Source organism: Felis catus, chromosome B4, assembly GCF_018350175.1.
Source record: "Felis catus isolate Fca126 chromosome B4, F.catus_Fca126_mat1.0, whole genome shotgun sequence".
NCBI lineage: Eukaryota > Metazoa > Chordata > Mammalia > Carnivora > Felidae > Felis > Felis catus.
Window position 1 is genome coordinate 36,297,730 of NC_058374.1, and position 26,649 is coordinate 36,324,378.

General features: G+C 52.5%; 2 protein-coding genes across 12 annotated transcripts in view; one reads left to right on the forward strand and one right to left on the reverse strand.

The window, feature by feature from the left end:
• The window catches only part of CACNA2D4 (calcium voltage-gated channel auxiliary subunit alpha2delta 4), a 113,104-nt gene that overhangs the window by 67,585 nt on the left and 18,870 nt on the right, over positions 1-26,649 (forward strand). For all 8 annotated transcript variants that reach the window (XM_045061207.1, XM_045061206.1, XM_045061208.1 and 5 more), the window contains one exon: positions 1,775-1,855. In XM_045061207.1, coding sequence (XP_044917142.1) covers positions 1,775-1,855 — 81 coding nt within the window. The remainder of the gene's footprint in view (positions 1-1,774; positions 1,856-26,649) is intronic.
• LRTM2 (leucine rich repeats and transmembrane domains 2) lies at positions 5,115-24,126 on the reverse strand. Of its 4 annotated transcripts, none has more exons than XM_019834298.3 (6): positions 21,297-24,126; positions 14,440-14,623; positions 13,838-13,975; positions 10,617-11,207; positions 7,246-7,659; positions 5,115-6,172 (listed from the first exon to the last, which is right to left on the reverse strand). In XM_019834298.3, the coding sequence occupies exons 3-6, from the start codon at positions 13,902-13,904 to the stop codon at positions 6,150-6,152; spliced, it is 1,095 nt and encodes a 364-aa protein (XP_019689857.1). In that variant the 5' UTR covers positions 13,905-13,975; positions 14,440-14,623; positions 21,297-24,126; the 3' UTR covers positions 5,115-6,149. The 4 variants fall into 4 exon arrangements, with proteins under 4 accessions (XP_019689857.1, XP_003988312.1, XP_019689856.1 ...); XM_003988263.6 differs by having other exon boundaries at positions 7,182-7,659; positions 21,297-24,124; XM_019834297.3 differs by having other exon boundaries at positions 5,115-7,659; positions 14,440-14,619; positions 21,297-24,125.

Consider the following 26,649-nt stretch of genomic DNA (forward strand, 5'->3'; position numbering starts at 1 on the left):
ATTGTCACTGGGCCCATGCCTGAAGGCTGCTGGGGTTGCTTTTTGTGGCGGTGAGGTAGGAGGGCGGTGGGTGGGGAACCAAGCCGCAAGGAGAAGAGAGGGAAGCTGGCAACCCAGAAGGGGGGACGGTTGAGTAGGGAGGCAGGAGCTTGCTCTCTTTTCACACCCTCGCTTGCTGCTTTAGCTCCTGCCTATGCTTAGAGACACGTGGACACCTCTGCACACTCCATTCTCCCCCAAGGGAAAAGACAACAACAGCTTCATTGTAATGGGGAGTGGGTACCCCGGGGAGGTGGAGGAGTCACCTCCAGGGTGAGTGGAGTCTTCGCTCTGCCTCTGCAGGCTGACTCTGTTGCCCTTTGCCTGAGGCCTGGTGGGCTGAGTTCTGCCCACACAGAGCCATCCTTTGCAACCAGTCCCTGAGAAATCTGCCAGCACAGAGCAGTCTCACCAATGCCCAGGTGCCTCAGGCTCATCACTCCTGCTTCTAGACATTTCTAGAGGCAAGGTGGGGAAGCTGACTTCTGTGTTTATTGTGGTTTTATCATGGCAAATTCCTCGGATCAAGGACAACGCTACATATTGTAAGTTGCTAGTATCAGAGTAATTTTGGGTTTCTGTGGGATATTTGATTATAGCGAGGTGCGATAGATGAGCTTAGCAAAAGAGATATGAGAAAACAGTGGTTAATTTAAGTTCTGCTATAGCAGACGATTTCCACACGAGCTTCTCATGACCTATTTGTTTCGAGCAACATTTGATATATAAAGACATTCTAACAAGATAGCACTTGATAAAATTTTTCCCCTTTCTTGGAATTTTTAGTAATGGAAATTGGCCTGTGGACAAGAATGCTTTGAAAAGCGAAGCCATGTCCCTGGACTGATGAAAATTAAAAAGCCCGAGGTCAGATACTAGCCCATGTCTTGGAGCCAGAAAGCTCTGTTTTAATGTAGAGCTGAAACTGCCACGTGAATTTTGCACCTGTGGTGGCCAGATTCTCTTAGAAAAGGTGGGGGTAGCAGCTCAAGGCAAGCCCCTTGCCCTTCAAGAGCCCAACAGAGTGTCCCAGAAGCACACCAACCATCTGCAAAGCGAAAGACATGGCTTGATAACGGGGTGGTGGTGGCAGGTTGGCCACCAATGACCAGGATTTATGGAGTGCCTCAGAGGTGTCAGGCACTAGCCAGCCTTCTGTGCCTGGTGCAGCCCTAGCATCCGGCCTCCAGAGGGGCTGGCTGTCAGTGTCACCCTGACTCATGTGACTGTTGAAGGACAACCCAGGATCAGCCACTGCCGAGTCCTGGAACGCAGCCTGTCCTTCTGCTAGAAAGAATCATTTGATGCAAGGCAAGTCTTCTGAGTGGAGCATGTGCTGAGAGGGTCAGAGCAGTGTCCCTGAGCTCAAGCGAGGCAACAACCAGCAGACAGTTGCTGCCCTGAGACAGAGAAAACTCACAGTGTCCTTGTGACATGGACAACACTGCATTGTCCAGGTGGGCAGGGGCTGTGGTGTATTTATCTGTCAGGTTCAGATCTGCACAGGAGGGGCAGTGCCTGACACTCAGGAGGGGCTCTGCAAAGACCAGTGGTTGATGGTAACAGAGCCACCATGGCGACAACTTCCCCAAACACTGCCCCCTTCGCCCCAACTTATTCAAGGAATGCCCTCACCTGGTATTTATGTTGTCTTTTCAGCCTACCCAATCACTACCCAATGACAGGCTCTTCCTCAGGTACTGAGAACTTGACTTAGCAATTTTTGTTTCCCCAGAAAGTCCAGGCCAGCCAATGGTAGTAACAGCGAGCACTGCTGTGGCCGTGACGGTGGACAAGAAGACAGCTATCGCTGCAGGTAGGAGCTGCCCTTTGCGCCACCATGGTCGAGGAGCTGTGAGTCAATGTCAAGAATAAGGCACACAGTAATAGCAAGAGGACCCTACCTATGGTCTGCAAGTGACACAGCCCTCAGGCCATAAGTTTTCCCAAGTGAAATGTGGGACTAAGGGAGAAAGGAGTCCTCCCAAGCCATTTTGGTTATAAAACCATAAAATCTTAGATCCAAAAGAGTTTAGGAAGTAAAATGAAGTTCAGACAGGTTAAGAGATCTGCTCCAGGTTGCACAGGACAGAGACTGCAACCCAGACCTCCTCACCACCCCTCTCTGCTACTTCCCGCTTCTATCACCTTGGGTCTAGCATCCTTCTGTGGAGAGAGCTGGGCCTGTGACTGAGACCCTAAAGTAAGAGCCCGGGACACATGCTCAATATGTGTCAGGCACCTCGGAAACTGCTTCCTGGCTGCATCTCCTTCAGCCCTCAGGGTGATCCAATGAAGCCGATACTTTTGGCTCCATTTTACAGATAAAGAAACTGAGACATAGAAAAATTATTTGCCCAAAGTCACCTAGCTAATAATTAATGAAGCTAGAATTTGAACTCAGGTTGCCTCTCTTTAAGCCCCAGCTTCCTACCCCATGTTGCCATTTGCCACAAATGTGATGAGAGTACCCAATGACCCTCCCACACTGCCCTGACTTGGTAGTTTCTTGGTATCTAAAAGAGTCCTTTGCATGGGTGCCTCCCTGCCTGAGTGCTGTCAGGCCTGTGTGGTGAAGCCCTCAGCCCTCAATATAAATCCTAACTTCAGTTTCCATGTCTCAGAGCCAGCTGTGTTCTGCAAAGTTGTGCAATCCAGTGGGCAGTCAAGCATCAGCCACCCCAGGTCCTGTCCTGCCTCACCAGGGGCCCGGAGCCATGTGAAAGGGCTCCAGCAGCTAGAGCAGGCAGGGGCAGGCAGGGGTGGTGCGCCTTGTCCCTCAAAGCTGGATTCAGGGCAAAAGAGGTGGGAGGAGCCGGCTAGGGTCTGGCAGAGATTTTCCAAACCTGTCTTACTGCCTGAGGAAACACCAGCACCACTGCTGGCCTTCAGGATGTACCACTACAGCATTTGGAAGGGGCCATCTCAGCCACCTTTTTAAACTCAGGCCACAGTGTGCTAACTTCAGACCCATTTCTAGGCCAAAACTGGACCTGAACTTGTCTCTCTAAAGACTATTCTGTGGTCCCAGCTGAAATCTGTGCCTGTCCTGCTCCCTGTGATATGGACCTTCTAGCTCCTGCTAGACTTGAGAGTCTAGAAACCAGAGGGGACAGGGGTCAGGCTGCCGGCTGCATTCTCCTGCACTCTCCAATCATTTGGTATCATTTTTAACTCAGAGCTGAATCAGAGCCTCCAGGGGTTGCCATAGAAACTGTGTCCTGGTGCCTCCGGCTTAACTCACTGCAGACAATGGCTCTGACGCTCTGGGATGCATGGATGTGATAGGAAAAGAGTGAGGCACTGGAGACCTCAACTTTTTGGGGAGTGTCTCCTTTTGCAATTTCCCTTCCATGGCAAATGGCTCAACCTCCCTGATACTGGGGCCAGAGGAGGCCAATAGTTGAAAGCAGAGTAGGCAGCTTATTTGCTATCCTGACAGTTTCATCCCTTGGAAATAAGTGACACCATGTGCATGTGAGCTGCAGGACCAGGTGAGCAAGGTGGCTGCCGGGCGGGCTGCATGTGTGATTTTGCACACTGAGCAAAGGGAGAAGGTAGGAGACAGGTACTCAGACCAGCTACGGGGACCGGCTACATGCCAGATGTATGCATAATGACACGGGTTCACACAGAAGGGCAGATGAATAAAGAGGGATCATTTTGATCTTAAGCAGGTGGTTTATCAACTGTTTATGCAGAAGTTCTAGGAATCTTTTTGATCAGGATCCAGTTTCGATTTCCCATGCCCTCCAGACCTACTTGGAGAATATTGCCCAGCATAATGATGGTGGCACCATAAATTGCAAGTGTGTTTCTCTAGCACGTGTCCTGTAGTACACACATGCCCCTGCCTGGAGGCCTTTAGCGATGAGCCTGCTGTCTGGAGCCGCACGAGGTCTCCTCCACTTTGCCTACATGCAAATAGGCCTAGCTGTCAGACCTGTGTGTGTACATGCACAGCAGTGACGTGCATGACACACCTATGCATTCCCCAGGCCTGTGCCAGGCTGCTGAGGGACCTTGGTCTCTGCTTCTGCAGCAGGGCTTGGGGAGTACTGTCTGTTGGGTCTGATACACCTGTTAGGCTTCAGGAGGCAGCACCCCACAATTATCACTGCCTCTGAAAAGCAAACAGCCCGGCTCTGCTGGGAGTCCAGCTGAATGCCAGGAAGGGGCCTGGATGGCTCACTTTTCCCTAGGGCTTTCTCCTGGCTCACTGGGATATCATCCAAAGGAAAGCTCCTAGGAAGGAGAAAATTCTGTCTTGGTCTCTGATGACTAATGAACCATAGAGCCCAGGCCCAATTAGCCAGAGGCCGGTCCAGGCCAGGAGATGAGTCACTCCAGCTTGGGATGGATGAACAACCCCAGAGATCTGGCCCTCTGGCTCATCTCCCCTCCCAGTCTCCCAGCCCCAGCCTCCAGTTTATAATTCTGGTCCCGTCCCACCACTGAACCTGCTCAGTCCTGTGGAAGATCATATTTGTAAGCTCAGAGTGTCATCTGCCTGTCCCTAAAGTCAGTCTTGAAGGTGCAAGAGGATAATAGTTTAAAAGGGATTCCTCTTTCACGTTAGCAACACCCCAATCTCACCAAAGCTGATAAAACCTAACCAATAGCTCTTGGAGAGCCCTTCCCCCGCCTCCCATCACACAGTGGTGTCCTCTGGGCAAATGCATGCCTTCCTACCACATCCACTCATCTGTCCTTGACTGTCACAGTGGATGAGCACACAAAGGGCTCGGAGCAGTGACAGGTCTCCAGCTGACCTTCACTGCCCAGTGCTACATGGAGACCCAACCTGAGGCTCACGTACCCATACTGTGAGGCCAGCACATGGGTGACTTGTCACACTCGGCTACAGAACCCGTTCTAACCCAGGACTCAGCCCTCCACATCTCTCCTGGCAGTGCCCCAAGGCATTCCCTCAGGCAGGAGTTTCCTGTCTTATGGAGGTCTGGACACTGGGGTGACATCCTGAAGCAATTTTTGCAGCTGCCTGGGGAGGTCAGGGCACAGGAAGCCACTCTCCCAGCACCTACATGCCCTCCCCACCCAAGGAAACCAGGAGGTACGTAGGAAAATACAGTCTTTATTGTTCTTCTGAAACAACAAACCAGAAATATAATTTTGCCTTTAAAAATCTTCTGTCTCTGGCTGAAGGTACCACAATTGACAACACCCACCCCTCCCCTCTCTTTCCCTTAGAAAATGCCTAGATCTGGTATTAGCTGGGAAGAAGGAAGACTGTGCCCCCAGCCTCAGGAGACATGTTTAGCAGCCTGCTAAGCGGCATTCCCTGCCTTCCCCCACAACATCCTTCACCTACCATGGTCCTCTATGAGGTGGAAGGATCGAGGGGTGCAAGGCAAGGTGGACATGCCCTGTCCTTCCCTGTTCCTCTTCAGACCCTTGACCTCAGTGTTCCAGTGGCCTCTTCCCAGGCCACCACCAAGACTCCTGTCTTGGAGCCAGAAACCAGCCTGATGCCTCCCGACCCTCCAAAAGCCTTGGAAAACTTGTGTCCAGCAGAGGGAGACCTAGTACTCATCTGAGATCAGACTTGCAGGAGGGCACAGACCTACAAGAGGGGACTAGTGACCCCCAAACCCCATACAGCCATCTTCTCACCTGCCGCCCCTTTTGTGTAGGCTGCTAGTAACAAACAGGCCCCCTGGCCCATGCTCTGGTTTGGAGCCCAGTCCAGGTGCAATTAAAACCTCCAGAAAGCCAGACTGAGCACGTAAAACCCTGGGAAAGGGACCCCACAACTGATGCTTCTGAGCAGAATGTGGCAGCCCTCTCTCTGCCCCTGGGGCCTGCTTGGAATATGCTGGCAGGCAGTGAGCTTTGGTGAGGGCCACCTGCTTTCCCAAGATGCCACCAATCATGACTCAGTCCCCGCCCCAAGGTCCCAGGCCTAGAGCTGCTTAAGATGGAGGGGTGAGGGGTACAGAGCAATGGTTCTTGGGCTGCAGGCTATAGGAGTGGAACTGGTGGGTATCCCCATGGGGCCTGGCAGTGATGATGTCCTTAGCGCTGAAGAAATGCCCAGTGGTGTATGTGCCTGGGCTCCCGGGAGGCTGCCATCCACACATGCTGTAGCTTCAAGGCCTCTGGGCCGGTGTCCCTGGAAAACCCAGCAGGAGAGGTGTGAGAGGGTTACCATGGTGACAGGCAGTCTCATCCAGCAGCACCACTTTGGCCCACTTCAGAGGATCTCAAAGGAAGCCTTGTGTTGTCAGTGTGTGCTTCTCCCCCTGTTGACTTGAGAAGATTGCGGTGAGCAAGCAAAAGGTTCTGTGGCCTGAGGGCTAGAGATCCAAGGGGAAACATGTCTCTACTGCCCAAGTTCTCATGACCTGTGTCCATGTGATTCTGTGTGTGTATGTGTGTGAGAGAGAGAGAGAAAGAGGGAGAAAGAGACAGACAGACAAGACAGAGACCAAGAAAGAGAGAGATTTCCAATAGATATAATTGTGCTGGTGATGCTGAGTGTGTGTGAGAGTGGATAAGTGAATCCAGGAGCAATGCAGTCGGTGTGGCCTATAGCAGATAGAGAGACCTAATGGCTTCAGCAGAGGGGTGTGTTATAATCATGTTTCTTAGAGCTGGGTCCAGATGCCATGGCTGGTGTGATTGTACATTAGTACTAGCAGTTGAAAGCTGGACCCAACTCCGACACTAAGGGCAGCTGAAAATATATTCCTGGCTTAGAAGAGGGTCACAGAAGTTGACCCTTGGCCCCCCTATCACTTCCTCCCCACCCCTAATGCAGATGAGGTGCTATGAGCAGGAGGTAGGGAGAGTCACCCAGTCTACAGCCAGGGCAGGAAGGGCAACAGGGGAACACTGAGTCCAGAAGCCTCCACTTGCACACATATCCTTTCTTCCCTATGGCCAGAAGCTTAGGGAGATCCCCCAGGTGTTCCAGAGACTTGGTGGCTCAGAAAGGAGCATGAGCAGGAGCCTTTAGCACAAGTGTGGCTTCCGCAGAGACTTGGAAGTTCATGGAGACAGCCGCACTGTGGCTTGTTTGCTGGAGGGATGGGGAGGAGAGGGGAGGGGGGGGCTATGGTGGAGGGAAGGGCAAGCCCTTACTGAAGCAATCCCCAGCGTGCTCTCCCAGCCCATCCTACCTAGGCCAAGTGGGGCTGGGCTCTCATGCCACAGAAGAGATCTGCTTCTGGTCTTCATGCTCACCCTCCGGGTCCCCCATTAGGGGCTGCCTCTTCTTGAGCTCCCGGTGGTACTTGGCCATAAGGGAGGCATAGATGCAGCCATAGGCAGCAGCCACCACCATCATGATGCAGACAATGCCACAGACAACCCCCGCGATGATCACCGTGCCGATGGCCCGCCTCACGCTCACCGGCCGATACCTCTGCTTCTGGGGGCAAGCAGTGCTGGGCTCGGGCTCGGGCTCAGCCCCTGGCTTGGGTTTAGCAGGTTCAGGGCTTGCCTTGGTACAGGGTGGCCCAGGAATATCCAGCCCAGCTGAGCTATTCTCATCCTCCAGCTGGGAGCAGTAGTTGAACATCTCCATGGGGACCACACGCATGTCCTTCCCCCTCAGTTCCTTAGGTAGGGTGCAGGCAAGCTGGTCCAGGCGCCCCCCTGCATCCAGGGAGAAAAAAAGGAGGAGATGACGAGACATGCAGAACTTGGACTCCCTCTCCCCATCCCCAGAAAGCCCAGAAGGTCTAGTTTCTATCAGGAATGCAGTCAGTCCTGAAATCACATCAATAGGAGAGGAAGAGAGAAGAAAACTAGCATTTATTAAGCCAAGGATCATGATAGGTGAGGTACATATATCATGTCATTTCATCTACACAGAAGCCATATGAAATGAATATTACCATTATTCCCATTTTAGAGCAGCACACAACCATTTCAGTCAAGCCTGCTCCCTCCAGTGTCAAACTGATGCACAAGAGTAAGGCAATGTTTATATATGGAGGTACTCAGGGAAGAGTTGACAATGCAAAGATAGAGCCAAGAACCCTGCCCAGGCTATAATTCTTCTCTTCTCCTTGCCCCTGAATCTGCCCGTTCACTATCTGTAAACCCAGGGCACTGTTCTCCGCAGTATCTAATTACTCCAGAGCTCCTCCCTCTCACAAACAGGACAAGTTAAAGTCACTGTCACAGTGACCATGCTTCCATGCAGAACCTTTTGGTTGCCCAAGACCACCTACTTGGAGAAAAAAGGTCGGGTGACAATGTTTTCTTTTTCCTTTTTAAGAGCAACTATAACCCATTAGCACCCCAACCACAGCATCTCTGAGTGAAGCAGCATCTTGAAAGGAAATCCTGAAAACCCATGAGGGCAAAGGAGAGGGGGCCAGTGCTAATGAGGGGGTGTGGGCAGCAATAGGTGCATGGGCTAATCACAACAATAGTGATAGCCACACAATGGTGAAGTCATGAGGGCATGTAGATGAAGAACATGGGTGGGGTAAGAGAGAAAGTAGCTGAGGAGAATCCCCTAGGATGTCAAAGTCAGATTTTGGCATTCTATCCACTTCCAGGCAAGGGACACCCCCCCCCCTTCTAAATGGCTCCTGCTAAATGTGCTCCTGCCAGTCCATCACTCCCAGGTCCATCTCCCAGCACAGCTGCTGCAAGCCTCCTCATACAACAGATATGCTTCTCCTGGGATGCTGATGAAAACACCCTGGGATTTTTTTTTAAAGAAATGCAAGGTTGAAAACAACTGTACTATTGAAATTTCCAAGAATATATATTCCCATTCCATGCCCTTTTGTGCTGAGAATTTAGTTCCTGATGACTATATGAAAGGACAAGGACATTCCCTTGGGATAACACATGGGTCTGAAGACACCTGGTCTCTAGTTCCCCTATGCCACTGACTGCCTGGGTGACCTATGGCAGGTCTTACATCCAGTGAAATGTGTCCAAGAGCCACCTTTGTACAGGCAGGAACTGGGTGCTGAGATGGGGACAACCTCACCTTCCTGCTCCAAAACCTGAGGTTGAATCATCTTGCACAAATTATTTAATTTAATTGCATTTGAGTCTTGTTTTCTTGGCCATAAAATAAGAACAGGTAACTCACTTAACTGCTATAGGGATTAAACAGATAATGTACATGAAAAAATATTTGTAAACTGGAAGCTATATTAATTATTATTTCCCAACTCACAAAAATGGGAGAAATTATCATAGTGACTAATATTTTATGGCACTTTACAGTTTGTAAAATTTAATTAACTAACACATGAGAATATCACCCAAATAATTGAGATGGTGGCTGGATATGAAACAAAAGGAGTAAGACTGAGGAAAAGCATTAACACTCTTCATATTGATTTCACTCATTCAGCAAATATTCATGGAGTGTCTACTTTGTGCTGGGCACAAATTATGTCTTATTAAGTCCATTTGCTATTATGGATATTACTAACAAATGAACAAATAAGTGAATAGGTTTCATGGAGGACTTACTTTATGCTAAGTACTTGTCAAGACACTTTTTGTGCATTACTATTTAATCCTCACAATGATTCTATGAGGTAGGTGGTATTTGCCCCATTTTACAGATGAGAACACTACCACAAAGAGGTTTCTCAGGATCCCACAGCTAGTAAGTGAGTGACAGGGCCACACATCAAACCCAGATCTGGCACTTTTAACCATTATGCTCACTTCCTTGCCCTCCTTTTCCATTCCATTTTATAGTCATTCTAGAACTTTCCCAGGTTAACAAAAAGGGGAAGGGAAAAGAGTAAAACTAAAGATAGGTGGGGGCACCTGGGTGGCCCAGTCAGTTGAGCATCTGATTTCTGCTCAGGTCATGATCTCGCAGTTTGTGAGTTTGAGCCCTGCATTGGGTTCTGTGCTGACTGCTCAGAGTCTGGAGCCTGCTTCAGATTCTGTGTCTCCTTCTCCCACTGGCTCCTCCCCCACCCCTGTACTCTCTCTCTCTCTCTCTCTCTCTCTCAGAGATAAATAAACATTAAAAAAACCTAAAGACAGTTGGCTTATTAAAGCTTTGAATATAAAACTTCTTGAGACAGAGAGTTGAGATCATCATCAAAGTGAAAATTTGGTTTTATCTGTGGATTTAAATTACATTCCACCCTCCTGAAACTGTAGATATTTAAGAAGGTATTGTATTATTCAGAAGAGCAAGGGTGTTTTTTCTTCCTCCTATCATGCCGGGGAAGCCCAGAGGCATACCTGGTGGGATGCAGAGAAAAATTATACTGAGTCTTTAAGTTGCCTCATGAAACCTACAGAAGTGAGATCAAGTTACAGTGAGTCAGTCTAAAAGAAAAAGAACAGGAAGGAGGCTGGGAGCTGGGAGGGGTACACAGGGAAGAAAGCGTATCAGTAGAACAGGAGGGAAAGCAGCACGGGCCTCTCAGCCCTGCTGATGATTTGGAACCGAGGCTGAGACTCTTCCAGCCAGCCCTGCTGGTAGAGAGGTAGGACCACTCCCTTCTCCCTGGACCTCAGCCCTGAGTCAGCGCTCAGCCTCCAGGAAGTGTGTTGGGCCAGGGGGTGACCCTCCCAATTCCTCACACCCAGGCAGGACTAGCTGTGCTTACCTCGGTAGGAAAACCACTCCATCCAGTGCTTGAAATCACGTAGGTTACAGTCGCATTCCCAGGGATTGTCCCCAACCTGCAGCAGCTGCAGGCTTGCGAGGGGTTCAAATGTCAGCCGGTCCAGGTTCTGCAGACGGTTGGAGCGAAGTGATAGGGAGCGCAGAGCCGGGAGTCCATCGAAAAGGCCAGGGGGCAGCTGGGCCAGGCCGTTGATGGACAGGTCCAGGTGGCGAAGCAGGGGCGAGTGCTGCAGCAGGTCCCTGTCCAGGGTCCTGATGCTGTTATTGCGCAGCTGCAGCTCTGTAAGATTCGTCAGGTCCCGGAAAATGGAACGGGGCAGCTGGTCCAGGAAGTTGTTGGATAGGTCCAGCCGCTGCAGGCTGGACAGATTGGCGAATGCCCAGCTAGGCAGGGCACTCAGCTTATTGTTCAAGAGTAAGAGGGTTCGGGTGGCAGCCGGCAAGTCCGGGGGCACCATGGTGAGGCCTAAGCCACTGCAGTCCACCTCCAGGCTGCGGCTGTCACACTTACAGGAGAAGGGGCAGGCGGGGAGGGCCTCCACAGCATACAGGGTGATCCAGCAGGTGATCCCTGGAGGGGAAGAGAACAAAGAGGTGGAAAAAAAGCAACAGGCTGGGGGTTATCACCTCCTGCTTCTATGCCCTCCTTTCTAATTTGTATCATAATGGCCTCTTGACTTTATCTGTTTTGGCCCAAGCCACAGTCAATACACAAACCTTTACTGACCACATAAAAAGATAATTAACAAACCCAAAGCAGGTCTATATTATTGGACATCACACAGTGTCAGTAGGGCTTCTTGCCTCCCAGCATATCTGGCAAAAGAATCCCTTTAGTGGAGTACAGTCCTGCAGAATGGCAGACCTGAGTCCAGAAGACAAGCAATGTTGTTCCACAAAAATGTCCCAGCTTGCAGGGCCTCCCATGGTTGATCTTCTTGGGAGTTTGGGCCCCACTGACACCATAGATGTTGACAAAATAAAGGATCTAGTAGTCAAAGAAGCCTCCTCCCTTGTTCCTCTCCCAGTGTCACAGAGAAGGATTCTCTTTCCAAAAGAAAATGGCCACACTACTGATTCCTTCTCCTCTGTACCCCCACCCCAACTTGGAGCTGTACTAGGCTAAGACATGCCATGCATGGAAGCATGAAGACCAGAAGCTTGAGCCCATCTACAGTCCCACTCCAGAGACCACTGTGGAAATGATGAGGATAAGATGCACAATTCTACTTCCATGCTGAGGAAGACTTGGGCACAAGCCACTTCACACCATAGGTCTAGAAGTTTCCTATTTATTCTCATTCTAAAACCAGCCATGAACTTAGGCTGGGTTCCTGTTCCTAAGGGCTGCAGAATGGACCCATTAACAGCATTCCATTAGTGGTCCCATGTTTTGCCCAGGACCCCTCTGAGTAAGCTCAGAGCCTAGTCTGGGGAAGGGCTGGGGGGTGGGAGAGGGGCCTAAAAGAACAATCACAACAGAGCAGTTCATCCTATTGCCCAGCAGCCCTTTTTCAGAGTGACTGCAAAAGTTAAGTGTCTTCCTGAGTATCAGAGAAGCTTGCTCACTGTGAAAGAGTTTTCTCTTTCTCATCCCTGGGATGAGCTCAAAATAGTTCAACTTCACTAAGTCAGCACCCGGTCTGGCAAATTACTGGCCCCATCTTGGATGTGGGATTCATGCAGATCTGACAGCACGTGGGAGGCTGTAGAGGGCCAGGGGTGGGAGTGCCCTTTTGTGCTCTCTCTCTTCCGTTAATGGCATGTCTTAGGCTAGTGCAGCTCCAGGTGTGGGGATGCAGAAGGGAAGGAAGAAGTAGTGTGGCCATTTTCTTTTGGAAAGAGAAGCCCAGAGGAAAGACCCTAGCCAGGGAAGTGGCAGAGAAGTTCAGACCCAGTTCGTGGCCCAGGTGGCCCCACCCAGACAGGCAGCAGCCACCCTGACTTGAGTGCCTGAATGAATCTGTGTCTGGTAGATGTCTGACTGTCTGGTGTCCTCAAGAGCAAAGCTTGAAGGAACAGTAGGGGACTGTCCCCCCCTCCACACACACACACACACACACACACACACACACACACATACACACATACCTGCAGGGTCACTGACAGCTGAGAAGCAGACTGCAAGGCTGACACCTGAGCCTCTTCATTCTCAGGGGGAAATGAGCACAGTCATGGCCATGGGAGCCAACTGGTGACCCTCCCTGGCCACATGTGGACACCTGATGCTACCTGTCACCCTCTTACCCCTCTGAGCCCATCTGCTGCCAGGTCAGCCTGCCCCCACACTACCCCCACTATTCCATTTGAAAATCAACATTCTTCAGACTTTACTTTCCACAGGAAAAAATTCAATCCATCCAGCTTCCCTCTCAAAAGGATCAACATAACCAGAAGCCATTATTCTCCCCACCCCTGAGAAATTCAGGGTGACATAAAAGCTCTGGTGACAAGAAAACATAATCCTGTATTGCAAGGTGTTGAATGATTCCAGAATGAGGTTGAAAGGGGATCTGAGCAGCTTGGGGATCAGCCATTCTCACATGATGAATAATTCAGGCTGCTTATGTAGTGGGGCAACCACATCACAGGACTGACCTTACGAGGGGAGAAGTCAGGCAGAATAATGTCTTTTAGGACTATGTCTTACCTCTTAACCACACAGCCTTGGGCAAACCGGTCCTTACAGACCTCAGCCCTCTCCCTCATGTGACGAGAATTCTCAGGGCTTCTTTCAACCTGACAACTTAAAGCCTTTCTTATGGGAAATCGACACCTCAGTCTCCTCAGAAGGAGGGGTGGGACCCAACCTGTAAGGTCCTTCCAACACCACGACCCAGGAGCTCTCTAGCTCCCTCCATTTCAGAGCTGGGAAGTCTGAGGCAGAAGAGAAGTCTCCAGGCTCACCCAGCCAATGGAAGAAAAGAGAGAGACTCGCCATTAGAACAAAAGGACTCTCCTAAACTGGACTTCTGGGCACAGGAACAGACTCACCTAGGAAAACAGGTCCACCCATCATGGCCTCCAGCTCCCAATTTAACCACTAAAGCTCTCAGTGTCGACTCTTCCTTTGCCACAGATGCGTAGCATGGGCAAGATTTTAGAGGGCAACCTCTGGCCCCCAGAGCCCCCTGCAGCCTGGCATGCATCCCTGCACGCCAAGCTAGCCCCTGCCGCTTGCCCCCACCCCATGGTACTCACAGTAAATCTGCCTCCACAGCACGGCAAGCCCGGTCCTTTGCTCGGGGCCACTGCCCCGGGCCAGCATGGTGAATGCCACAGCTCTCAAGGCCCTGAACCTCTGGGGAGAGAGGAGCCTCTCGGTGTGTGCTGTCAGTCCTGAGAGAGAGAGAGAGAAAGAGAGTGGTGAGCAGGCACTCAAGGCCCCATTCCAGCCCAGGGGTTAGGGAGAGGGCCAGGTGTCTCTTTACACTCCTTGTCGTCCCCTCTCCTGTTCTTCTCAGCTCAGCTATGGTTCCCTGGGGGGTGGGGGTGGGGTGGGTACGAGGGGCAGAGACGCCAGGAATCCTTCCACTTCCCTGGGTGACTGGGGAGGCAAGGAGGGCAGGCTCCGGCCTTTGGCATAGCACTGGGCTCTGTGTGTGGGACTCTTCTGCATCCTCTCCCCTGTCTCTCTTGTTGTCTCTCTGGTGTGTTGATCTCTAAAATGTTTTGGAAACATTTTATGGTCTCCTTTGTGGGCTTTCCCCCATGTCACAGATGGGGAAATTGAGGGATCTGTCTACCAGGTAAGCAGAGTGAGGCCATAGTGACACTGTTGCCAGGCCCGGCGCTGCTCTTACCATGGCCCCCGAGGAGGCAGAGTCTGCTGCTGAGTCAGGTGTGCAGCCTGGGCCTCGCTCTTGCTGCCGGATGGCCTCCTGCTTCCCCTCCACCTTTGCCTGAGAGGTGAGGTGCAGTGCTCTGTCTTCCGCCCGCTGGGCTATAATAAGACTCATCAGCTCAGGGAGTTCATGCAGCAGCTGTCTATGCAGGAGACAGGGGCAGGAAGGAGAAGAGGAGATTTTGGAGCACAGGGAGGGCTAGGAGTGGCCCTGGGGCTGCAAGAAGGCAGGTTTCTCTCGCAGATGATGAAAGAGGGGTACTCACTCTGTCTAGGGTCTCAGGACCTGCCCTGCCCCAACCCTATGGCTAATAAGAGGGACACGGGCCCTCCTCTGGTCCTCATTTCCTTCCAGATATGGCTAAGGCCCTTAGAGGCCAGAGCCTCCACTCTCCCAGCCCCAGCAGAGGAATGGGAGAGGAGACTGTGGTGGGCTGCCCTGCAGCAGGATGGGACAAGGTGGGGAAGGGGACAGGGGAAGGGAAGACTCTGCCCACAGCCCAGCCCCTCCGGCTCCCAAAGGGCACCGTCCTCTCAGCCCACTGCTTCTGGCTGGCTCCTCTGGTTTCCTGCTGCAGCCTTCCCTCTCCTCGCCCCCCTCCCCTGCCCCCATCCTCCAGAGCCAGGGGCAGAGTTAAGCAGGCAGCTGAGGAGGTGGAATGGGCTGCTGGGAAGCTAATGCGTTCAGCTCTGAAGTCTCTGCACCCAGTGAAGCGGGTTTCCCTCAGGCATTTCAGGTCCTGCTGCAGCTCCTGGTGTCTCTCACTGCCTCCCCAGCTCCCACTCTTGAATCCAGCTGCCTCTGGTGACAAAACCCACATAAAACACAGCAACCCCTGCGAGAACTTCAGCTGTACTACCAGCAAGAGCAGCCTGGTGTGTGGGGGTCTTGGCTTTGCCTTCCCCCCACCCCTCCACCGGGGAGGGCTCCAGGTTGTACAGGCCTCCCAGAAGCTGGCAGAGACAGCCACAACTGGCCCCTGACATGGGGCGTGGGGAACAGCCAGGTTCCCCACACTGCCTCTTGACTGAGGTGTGAAGAAGCCTAGAGCAGCTCAGGTATCTTCTCCAGCTGTTCTCTCAGGGCCAGGCCCCCATAGGCTCCTAGTTCAGAAGCCCAGGCAGGCAGGACTCCTAGTTTCCTTCTGGTCCACCACTCCCTAGCTGTGCAACCTTAAACAAACCCGTACACTCTCTGAGCTCCAATTATCTTATCTCTAAAAGTGGTGATCGTAATACTTCATGGGCGGAATCTCTGTGTGGATCCATTTAATTAAGGGAGGAGAGTTAGCATTTACTATATTTAGTACACATTACCTTAGGAGAGAATTCAGGCGAATGTGCCCAGCTTGGACTTGAGCCCATGATAGATGTGAGGAAACACCAGTTCCCTTCTTCTGTGGGTAGGGGAGAGCAGCTTGCAACAGCTCTAGGTAATGTCTCCTTCCTGGTCCCACCAACCTCACGCATGTGTTTACTTCTCTATTCCTGAGCAGATGGGCCATCACATGATGCTCATGGCCAGACACCCCACACACACAGGCTTCACAGACTTCCATCGCAGATGACAGTGTCCACCCTCTCTGTGTCCCTCAGGCCCTGACCCTCAGAACGATCTGTTTCTCCAGCAAGAACCCTCACATCCAGAGCTCACAGCACCCACACAATATTAGGCAGCTTGGTGGCCATCCAAGGCACAGAGATGAGGACCAACTTGCTCAGGGTCACACGCTAGATCAGAGATAGGTCATGGGCTTCTGAGCCTGGCTGCTCATCCACTCCCTGGCAACTGTGGGGTCTTAAGGGAAGACACATATGTGTGCACAGGGCAGGGTGCACATAGGCTCCCAGACACGTGTGTGGAGCTTCCAACATAGCACCTGGTGCAAACACACACCCACAGAGAGCTGTGCAGTTAGGCACGTGCTCACACACACACACACACACACACGCGCGTGCACACACACATGCCCTGCCAGCAGCCCTCCAGCCCTCCTCTTCAGATGCCAACAGTCAGCACAGTGAGATGCCTGGCAGGTCCCAGAAGCCCCCAGCGGACAGATGTACAGGGGCACCTCCAGCCTAGAAGGGAGGTCTAATGAAAATCCTGAAGGGCAACCTCTACCACAGGACTTTTTCTATACCCAGACCCACAAGGGTGCTGGAGACCCAATCCAGGCCTCCGCTCTGCTCTTTCCAGCTTTCTGCAAGGAGACAGGTGGCAGAGAATCCCTCTCACCCAAGCCCAGGCCCTATGTCCACCTGAACCTCCTCCCCTCTTTCAAGCAGGTTCTCCTTTTCCACCCCACTTACCCCTCCCTGACCTCAATGTCACCCCCATGGTGAGCCGAGGAGTTGACCAGCAAGCACCCATCAGTGGAGACAGTGGCCTGGAGCAGGTCCTGATGCCCCATCCCCAGACTTAGACAATGTCACCTATGCAAGGCAAGTCAGGCAAGTTGCCACAATGCAGACCCATAGGCATCATCTTTCGAGGTGGCAGGGCACTGTTGACCCTAGTATCTCTGGAGATATGTGATGAAAACAAAATCCCCCAGGCCCATGGGTGGGGGATGGGGGCTTCACCTGTGCTCCCTAGGGAGCTGGCCCTGCCTCCGTGGGCACCATGGAAGTGACCTTTAGGGAGATTTGGGGCTAGAACCCAGCACTTCCTGGCTCCTTGGCCCTTTGCCCACAAGCACACCTCCAACCAAAGAACCCCTTCTTACCCCCAGAAGTATCTAGCCTCATCAGGAAAGGGGGTGACCTACATTAGGAGAGCAGCTGCTGCAGCAGGCGCTGGCCAGCTGCTGGAATAAATTTACACTGTCTGAGAGGGAAGTCCCACCCAGGATGGAGAATGAAGGACAGAAGAGAGCAGAGAGGTCCTGCCAGAAAGATCTATCTCCAAGTCCTACAGCTTCCTGGCTCTGGATGCCAGACCTGCTCCTAATCATCATGGGACTCACTGTCCCAGTCCCAGAGACAGAGACACCAGAGAGAGGGGCTGGGCCCCAGCAGGAAACCCCTGCCTCCTTTGCCAGCCTGTGCTGAGAGAACCAGGATTGGAGGATGGGGCCAAGGAGCTACAAGCAATCAGACGGAGAACCCCTGAGAACCCTTTGCTACTCGGCATGGTCCATGGGCCTCACCTAGGCATTTCTTAGATGTGGAATCTCAGGTCCCACCCTGGTCCAAATGAATTAGAATCTGAATTTTAACAAGATCCCAAGCTTGAGAAGCACAAGACGAGATTGCTTCTCCCCCAGCAGGCCCCAGCACCTCCCAGGAGGCCATGCCAGTCAGTCTCTGGAAGCCAGGCCCCATCTCAGAAGCGTCAGTGACCTGGGCCGAGTGGGGAGGATACTGACACTGGCGCCCCCTTCAAAAAGCCTCTGTATGGGAAGAAGCGATGACCATAGCCACAAACGTCTGTGTATAGTGTCCTTGGTCCTCATAACAACTCTCTGAGGTTGGCATTACTTTTAACACCATTTTTGCAGATGGGGGAAACTAAGGCAAAGGAAATTAAGTAATTTGCCTCTGGATAGGCCCTGGAAGAATGAATACAGCTTTGGGTTCAAGCAGTCTGGTGACAAAGCTACTAACTCAGCTGCCTTTATAGGCTTCTCGGGCTGTTCTGTTCCTGGTCTGTTTACACACGGAGGTTCCGGGTATAAGAAGGAAAAGGCAGAAAAGGGAGATGCAACCTTTCACTTATACAGTACTTCACAGTTTACACAGCATTCCCTCACCCACTGTCTCACTGGGTCTGAGGAGGCAGAGGTTTAATGCCCCTCCTCCTGATGAAGAAACAGGGTCTGTGAGGTCCTGGACTCAGACACAAGCCCGGTCTCACCCTCCCAGCCCCTCCTTCCAGTAGCATCATAGATGTAGGGAGAAGCCCCAGGTGGCCAAGATCTTAGGAAAGGAAGGGAAGGGGGCTTTCTAGAAACCTTCCGGAAGAAGGTTGGGTGCTGAGGTGAGGAGGGTAGGCTGGGAGCTCCAGGGAAGCCAGGGGTGGAAGATAGTGATAGAATGAGAGGCAGCAATAAGAGCAGAAGGTTCCACGTGCTCCTGCTGAGCTGAGTGGGTGCAGCATCCCCTGGAGACTGGGAGTGGGGGCTGCTTCCCAGGTGGGGCACCTCACCTCAGCCCCCTGGGCAAGGAGCAGCCAGCCAGAGCCCCCAAACCCGAGTGCTCAGGTTAGGTCGGTGCAGAGCCATGGCCTCTCTGTGCTTCTGCCCCTTCAATTCCTCCTACAGACAGAGATAATCCTCCAAGTGGAGCTGCCTCAGACCCCAGCTAGAAATCTCCAGCACACCCACCAGCAGCCTGGTGTCCACACCCTTCCCCTGATGCCTCTGTCACATCCATCTCCCCAAGTCAAGTGTCCAAACCATACAACTGCTTAATGCCTATTGTACCTCAACCCAGGGTTCCTGACTCCTGGGACATCATGCTGTCCCTGCCATTCACCTCCACTGGTATCTCTCCCTTTGGTCAAGTATCCCTAGTTGAGGACAAGGCTTCTGCACGCCCTCAGCATCCAAGACTCACAGGACTTACAAGCAGAAAGGGACTTCGTAGTCGCCTATGCACCCACTTCACTCTGCAGAAAGGTGAAGGTCACAGGCGGGTGAGAAGCACCAAGAGGGTGAGAGGCACCTGCACCGCAGAGCGGCCTGAGCTGAGCCCTGTTTGGTGGGGACTGTGCAGGGCTGAGCTCTGCACCTGCTGCCTCCAGTCTGGCCATCTGGGCCCTTCCAAGAGACATTCTCAGTCTCTTCCTGCCTGTCACCCCCATAACATACACTGCCCAGGCAGCACGGAAGCAGGTTTTTTTTAATCTCTCTATCTGTACTTGGAACAGGCAAACCTTCCTGGTTCATTTCAAAATGCATACCCCATTCTCACCCCCAGCTTCCTGCATCCTGGTTTCCTTGTTGAATATTCCTGATCCCAAACAGATCCTCTGCTAATCAGAACAGAAACACCCCCTGAGTCATTCCTCACCGGAGCCCCTCTCCGTTGTGAACAAACTAAGCATGTTCATTGAGGTCATGGATCTGGGCTCAGGCCATGGCCTTGGGTCCATTGAGGTCATGGATCTGGGCTCAGGCCATGGCCTTGGGTCAGGGCGGTGGGGATTGGGGAGGGGGACAGAAGAGGCTTGATCTGGGTAGAAGGAGGGAGAACCCGAGAAGAGACTGCCTCCGCTCCAAGTCCTTCCTCCCCAGACACCCCAACATTACATAAAGGCCCTCCCCTGCCTCCTCCCCATGATACCCATTCCACCAAAAACAGCCCAGTAGGGCCCCTTGGCTTTAGTGCCTAGGAAATGGGAATAAGGTTTGCTTATCTGGGCCCCAGACACAGCTTCCAGCCAAACCCCAAAGAAACCAGATCGGTTGCTTAAGAAACCTCCCTCCTTCTCCTGCCACCCCCAGGCTGGCTTTCCTGGGCTCCCTCTTTTGGCAGTGCCCGAGACTGAGACTGTGGCAGCGGGGAGGTGGGGTGGGAAAAGCAGGAAGCTGCTTCGGGTTTCCCTCCTGCTGGACTTCCCCCGCCCCCTCCACGTGCTCAGCCTCCCCTCCCCTCCCCCAGCCTATGTAGTTATCTAAGCTGCCGGGTGTCAATCTGAGTCATGCCAAGGCAATGCCCAATGCGCCCTGACAGCCAGGTGCCACCTTCACCATCACCCCCAGAAACTCTGAAAAGCTTAGCCCAAGGAAAAGACAAAGCAGTCACTGGAACTGAGCTGGGTGGTCTGGACTCCTGGTCAGACTATCCTCTCTGCATTGTCAAAATGGGCCTCGGGGCTGCTGAGAGCAGCTTTCCTGATACAACTCAGGGTGTCCATGCCCCACTGGGTTGGGAAACCAGGTAGGAATGGCTTGGCCATATACCACCCTCTCCCCCTAAGCTGAGTCCACAATTCCCACCATGGCATAAGGCTTCTGAACCCATTTATGGATAGAGGACCTGGTGTGTAGCTGGGGGACACCCCGAGCGAATTCTCACAAGCCTGGATCCATCCCCTGCCCCTGGGACCCTGGAGGGCTGGGAGCAAGGCCTCAGGCTCACCAAGGAAGAGCTGCAAGGCTTTTCTCCATCATCCACTCCCAGCCACGCCCCCACCAGGGAGGCTTCCCCCACAGCCGCGTGGACCCATGTCCATGTAGGGAAGAGCTCCACTGCACCCTGTACAAGGGCAGCTTCCTGAAGGCCAATCCCGTGCTGAGGGCATCCTGAGGAGAGGCTGCCCCAGGTCTATTCCCAGACCTCAAACAGCATAGTCCTCCAGCCTGCCATCCCCGCCACCACCACCGCCCCCCCCCCCCGCCCCACCAAGCTGTCCTCTGTACCAGCCCTGTCACCAGCATCCCTTTCCATAGCACCCAAGCTCCTCAGGCTGTGTCCGCGAGCCGGACAGGCCGACGGCACAGGGCTCTCGGCTGGCACTCCCCGTGCTGCAGGGATTGGTTTCTATGCCCCCCCAGGGCCTGTCATCTGGCACTGGCACTGCCCTCCTCTCCCCTCCCCTTCCCCAGCTGCCCCCTCCCCAGCAGAATCCCAGCTTACCTCCCCAATGCTGTGATGTCAGAGTACCCCTGGGTCCTGTATCTTTGGGTCGCCCAGATGTCCAGTACTGAGCACTTCCCCAACCCCAGCCATCGCTCCCAGGCAGCAGGCAACAGCCACTGTCTGTGCAGGGCCAGGAGACCCAGCAAAGATGGGCCCTGTTCCCTGTGACCCAGCCACCCTGCAGCCCCACCGGCCCTTCATTCCTTCTCTCCAGAGGACAGCACTCACCTTTCTTCACCCTGACCGCAAGCTCCTTAAATCAAGTAGCTCTTAGCCGTCCGGCGAGTCCCTCCTGGGATTCCTGGAGAAATCCAGACAGCACTGCCCAGCGGAGCGCTGGGGGCACTGAGTCTCCAGTCGCCCGGCCGGGAGCAGGGACCTGGCACGCAGCGCACAGCACGGGGGAGAAGGAATGCCTGCCGCAGCTGCCAGGGGGACGGGGCTGCTGGGTCAATAGCAAACTGAGAAGGAAAGAGGGAGGGACAGAGGGAAACCGATAGGAAAGGGGAAGAAAGGGAGAGGAGGGGAGCGCGCGCGTGTGCGCGCGAGCGAAGAGACGGAGCAATGGAGTGACAGCTGGGGGTACATCTGTGATGACAGCGACAGTAGCACACACAGGCGCCGCGCGCACAGGCGCACACACACCGGAGGCGCTTGCGGCCAGAGGGCAGCGCTCACCCTTGAAATGCTCACATTTCGGTGGAAAAAAGCACCTATGGATTAACCGCTTCCAACTCGAAAGGAGGAAAGCTGTTGAAAGCCCTTGTACCCTGTACCTCCATCTTCCTTCCCCAATGTCCTCCAAGCTCTCCCTGCCCCGACCGCAGCCCCCCTCTCCTGTCTCTCCCCTTCCCTTTGGAGAAAGAGGGCCAGGACCCAGAGGGCAGAGAGGCCCCTAGGAGGCTGGGTCTGTCTCCCGTTCAGAGATCTGCAGGGTAGTATCTTCCATCCTGCCTGTGGAAAAGGAAAAACTAAACCCTTTTCTCGGTCAAAGGGTGATTTATTCCAGAGAGGGTCATTGGAGGGGTGCAAAGGACAGCCCATATGCCTGGCAGTCCTCCAGAAAGGGGCCCTGAGCCACACAGAGCTAGTGTCATGGTCACACATAGATCACTGAGCTTCAGTGACCCCAGACCAGGGCTATTTAAGGAAGTAAAATGCCAAGGCTGACAGGCTGGGAGCTAAGGGGACTGGAGCTGGTTGACAGGTTGTCTGTAGTGCCCTGGGGTGAGCCCTGGAGGAACCAGGGGTAAATGCAGCCCCGCCCCATCTGACTTGGCTTCTTTAGGCTCCTTGTTCTTATCTAGATGAGGTAGGCTTGCAGAAGGGAAGAGACTGGTATTCAAGAACTCAGAGGCCTCGTTGCTAACCAATCAGGACAAAGAAGTTGAGGAAATTGATATTCCAAGAGATGGCAAGTGTCTGATCCAAAGGCAAAAGACACCAGCAACTAAGCCAGAGGAGGAGTCCCAGCCTGGGGCACAGACCCCTAAGTGACCCTTCCTTGCATCTCTTAAAATCTGCCTGACAAGCAGGTGGCATGGCACATTGATAATATATGTCAGGGGTATCCCGGTGTCCCTCTTCCACTTTACCTGTGTTCCTTGGGGGATTCACCATCAGGACTGGGGTAGAGGTGAGGGTCAGGTCGAGAAACCCCCAAGATGCCTCTGACAGATGCTCCTGCACCATCTTTTCTGTCTGCCCTGCTGCACAACACAGCAGCAGAGGCTCAGACCACTGTTCCAGGAGGAAAGAGGGCATCTTCTACCTGGGAATTCACCTACACAGAGGTCAAGTGCATCCTATCCTTCAGGCTAACTGCACCCACTTACCTCTAAACAGATCTTGGCTCTCCCAGCTTCTTCCCTGAGTCTGAAACACCCTCCGTCCCCATGGGTAGCCTCCCCCTTCTTAAAAGCTCAGCCAGAAAGTCACCACCTTTACCAAGTTTCCCTGTACGGTCCACAGACTTGACCTTCTCCAATCTATGGCCTTTCTTTGGGGCACCCTTGCGGTTCATATCACAGAAAATGTACAGCAGCTTTCTGTGGGATGGCTTATCTTCTTTCATATACTATGAGCTGTATCAGAAAATGGACTCTGCCTCTCCCACACCCCAGTACATTCTTGTCAGCTGAATCAGGGCTAGAAGGGAAGAAAGAGCCCAAGCCTAGGCATCAGGAGACCCGGAGTCTAGACTCTGCTGCTCATTAACTAGCTATTAGCTAGTTAATGAACCTGACAGCCCTGGGCCTTATTTTCCTGCTCTATAGAATGAGGAGGGAGAATGATTGAGATCTTGGGTCTCCCTTCTGTTACTGGCACTCTATGACCTTGAGCATCTGCTGGAAAACCAGCCTGTAGGGTAAAAGATGGGCCCCTCCTAATCTCACAGCTCTTGATCAGTTAAACGCTCTCCAGGCTGAGTTATCAAGGCAGAGAGGGGGGAAGGACAAAGTAGCTATGAGAGCTAGGGGGTAAAGTGTGGAGGTGCTGGAAGAATGGCTCCCAACAGGGATCATTTCTGTGTGTGTGTGTGTGTGTGTGTGTGTGTGCACAGCTGCTTTGTTTTGCCATCTGTAATGACAAAGCAGCACTGAGGTGACAGCCAGGACCCCGAGCAGATAGGTACATCTTGATAAGCCATCTGCTGCCTGTGGTCTTATTGAGGCTTTTTGTTAGGTTGTCTGACAGTCAAGGGAATGTTAAAGAAAAGCTGCTTCAGAGGAAGACACAAGATCATTGTGGAGGAGAGATCCTTGTGCAGAAGCAGGGGAGAGAGGAAAGGCAGGAGGAGGCCAGAGGAGGGAGAAAAACAGGCACGGCTAGGGGCAGGAGGAAGGAGCATCATTTCTCTGCCTCTGTCAGGTTGTAGTGGGACCTGGGGTCCAACGTCTGTCTCTGAAACAAGGACCAATCACGCACAGAAAAGAGGGGGTCTCTTAATAACCCACTGGGGGTGGCAGCCCAGAGAGGCCAGTGCTGCACATTCCCATGGCCCCTTTGCTTGGATTTCTCTTCACCACTAGTTCCGTGCCTGCCTGCAAACATAATACCATGAAGTATTATCTCCTGCACACAGCAGGCTTATAGGAGGCACTAGGAGGGGGGTGACCCCCTGGTGCTCCCCTGAGACAGGTGTCCAGTGAGGTTCTGACAGTCGACCACCTGAGCAAGCAGAACAGGGACCCAAGGGCCACCTTGGCAGGTCTCCCAGGAGAGAAGCCTGGACTCTCGCAGTGTCTGGGGTGGAAAAGTACAGTTTGGGTTGTAAGGCAGGAATTGAACAGGATTTGAAATGATGAACAGCAGAACAGACGATTTGTTGTTGAAGATGCTCCCGTGATCCTCACTACCTCCCCCACTCTATACCAGCCCCTGCTGTCAGGATCTAGCAGATCCTACCATGAGGAAGCTCTTTTTGTCTCTCCTAAAGTCCCTGTTTCTTAGTGGGCTCCCTCCTAGGCCTTCAGGGGAATCAGAGCACAGCTAAACCTCTAGGGTCTCAAGTCCAGATCTATAAGAGGCCAGGCTCCATATGGGAGGAAGGAGCTCAGCTCAGTCCTAAGCCCTAAAGGTAAGGGATGAGATGGCAAGATCTTGTAGAATTTGCTTCCCAGTCAAGTGGCTGACTCAATGGAATTCACAAATATTTACTTAATTCAAAAAATAGTTATGGTGGGGAGCCTGGATGGCTCAGTCAGTTAAGCATCTGACTCTTGGTTTCAGCTCAGGTCATGATCTCATGGTTTATGAGTTCGAGCCCTGTGCCGGGCTCTGCACTGACAGTGCAGAGCCTGCTTGGGATTCTCTCTCTGTCCCTCTCTCTCTGCCCCTCCCCTGCTCTCTCTCTCTCTCTCAAGAATAAATAAAATTTTTAAAAACTTAAAAAAATGTTTATGGGCGGGCGCCTGGGTGGCTCAGTTGGTTAAGCTTCCTACTTTGGCTCAGGTCATGATCTTGTGGTTCTGTAATTTGAGCCCCACATTGGGCTCTGTGCTGACAGCTTGGAGCCTGGAGCCTGCTTCGGATTCTGTGTCTCCCTCTTTCTCTGCCCCTCCCCTGCTTGTGTTCTCTCACTCTCTCTCTCTCTCTCTCTCTCTCTCTCTCAAAAGAGAGTATGTTAAGTATTATACTAGGTGCAGGGATCAGAACTCACTCCCTCTTCCCTACTTTTAGCCCCCATGCTAATAAGGTGAGGCAGGCAATAAATGGGAATAAAATAAATCTGTTGCTGAGAAACTAAAAGTGATGAAATAGAGAGTGGAGGGTGAAGGAGTGGTCTGCTCTGTCTGGAGAGGTCAGAGAAAGCCTCTCTAGGAGGCAATGTTTGGGCTGAGATCCGATGATGAGAAGGAGCCAGCCATGTAAAGTTCTAGGGGAAGAGCATTCCAGGAAGGAAGCACAGCTTTGATGCACAGCCATTTAAGGGAGAAGATGATTCAGGTTGAAATCAGAGAGAATGGCAGGGCAGGCTCCTGTGGGGCTTTGAGGCCATATTACAGAGGAGTTTAGATTTTGTTCCAAAACCAGTGGAAAGGCACTGGAAGGTTTTAAGCAAGGGAGTGACATGACTTGATCTTCAGAAAGATCATTGTTATGGCTATTGGGGAACGGAAGGCAGAGAGGCAGGGAGACTGCTTAGGGATCTAGCACATTAATCCAAGTGAGGGATGTTGGTCTGGCCCAGGGTGGTAGCAGCAGAGGGTGGAGTAGACAGACTTACAGTGTTTTGGAATAAGGGCTGCCGAACTTGGATGGAAGAAGGGAACATGAGAACGATTAAGTGGAATATGCCCCAAACGGAAAAGTCTCAAGGAAGGTCACATTTGGGGGAGGAAAAGCCAGAGTTCAGTTGTGAAATGCTTCTTGGTGACCCAAGTGGAGATGTAGGCAGTTGGAATGTCCTCAATTCTGCAAAGGACACCCAGATGCAAAGGACCTGGAGCTCGCCTTAGAAGAGCTTCTGGTCCAGTTGTGAGACGGAACCTAGGGGAGAGACAATCTGCTTGGTTCCCCACTCCTCCCATTTCTAGCCAAGAGCCTCAAAAACCTGTTTCATTAGGGAAAAACTAACTCCCACCCTCTCAAGCCTCTCTGTGTTAGAATCACAGAATTTCTTCTGGCTCTGGAATGTCATGATTCCATGAGAATTGGCTCTGAGCAGGCAGGTAGAAGGGCAGGGTCTTCCTCTAGGAATCGTCTGAAATCTCTTTGACTATGGAAGCCAAGGACAAGGGTCAGTGGCCCAAAGATCTGATCATTCTAAGCATTAGTGTGACTCCTCTCTGACAATTTTTAAAAAGTTTCTTCCTTCACTCAGCTTTCTTTTGTTGGTGAAAGAAATGGTCTAAAATGAATATAATGGGTGGTCTTAAAAGGAAGAAAGGGAGAGAAAGAAGTCACCTGCAAGTTTAGAGGGAAGCATGGAAGGGAGGATAGGGTGTGGTCACCAGCGCTGGACTCTCCAGCACAAGCCTCGTGTGTTGATCATGTGCTGTGTCAGTGCATCTCTCGTCTTTGTCATGACCAAGAAGTGGGTGTGCCTGCGCCCTTCCCACCCCTCCTCTTAGTCATC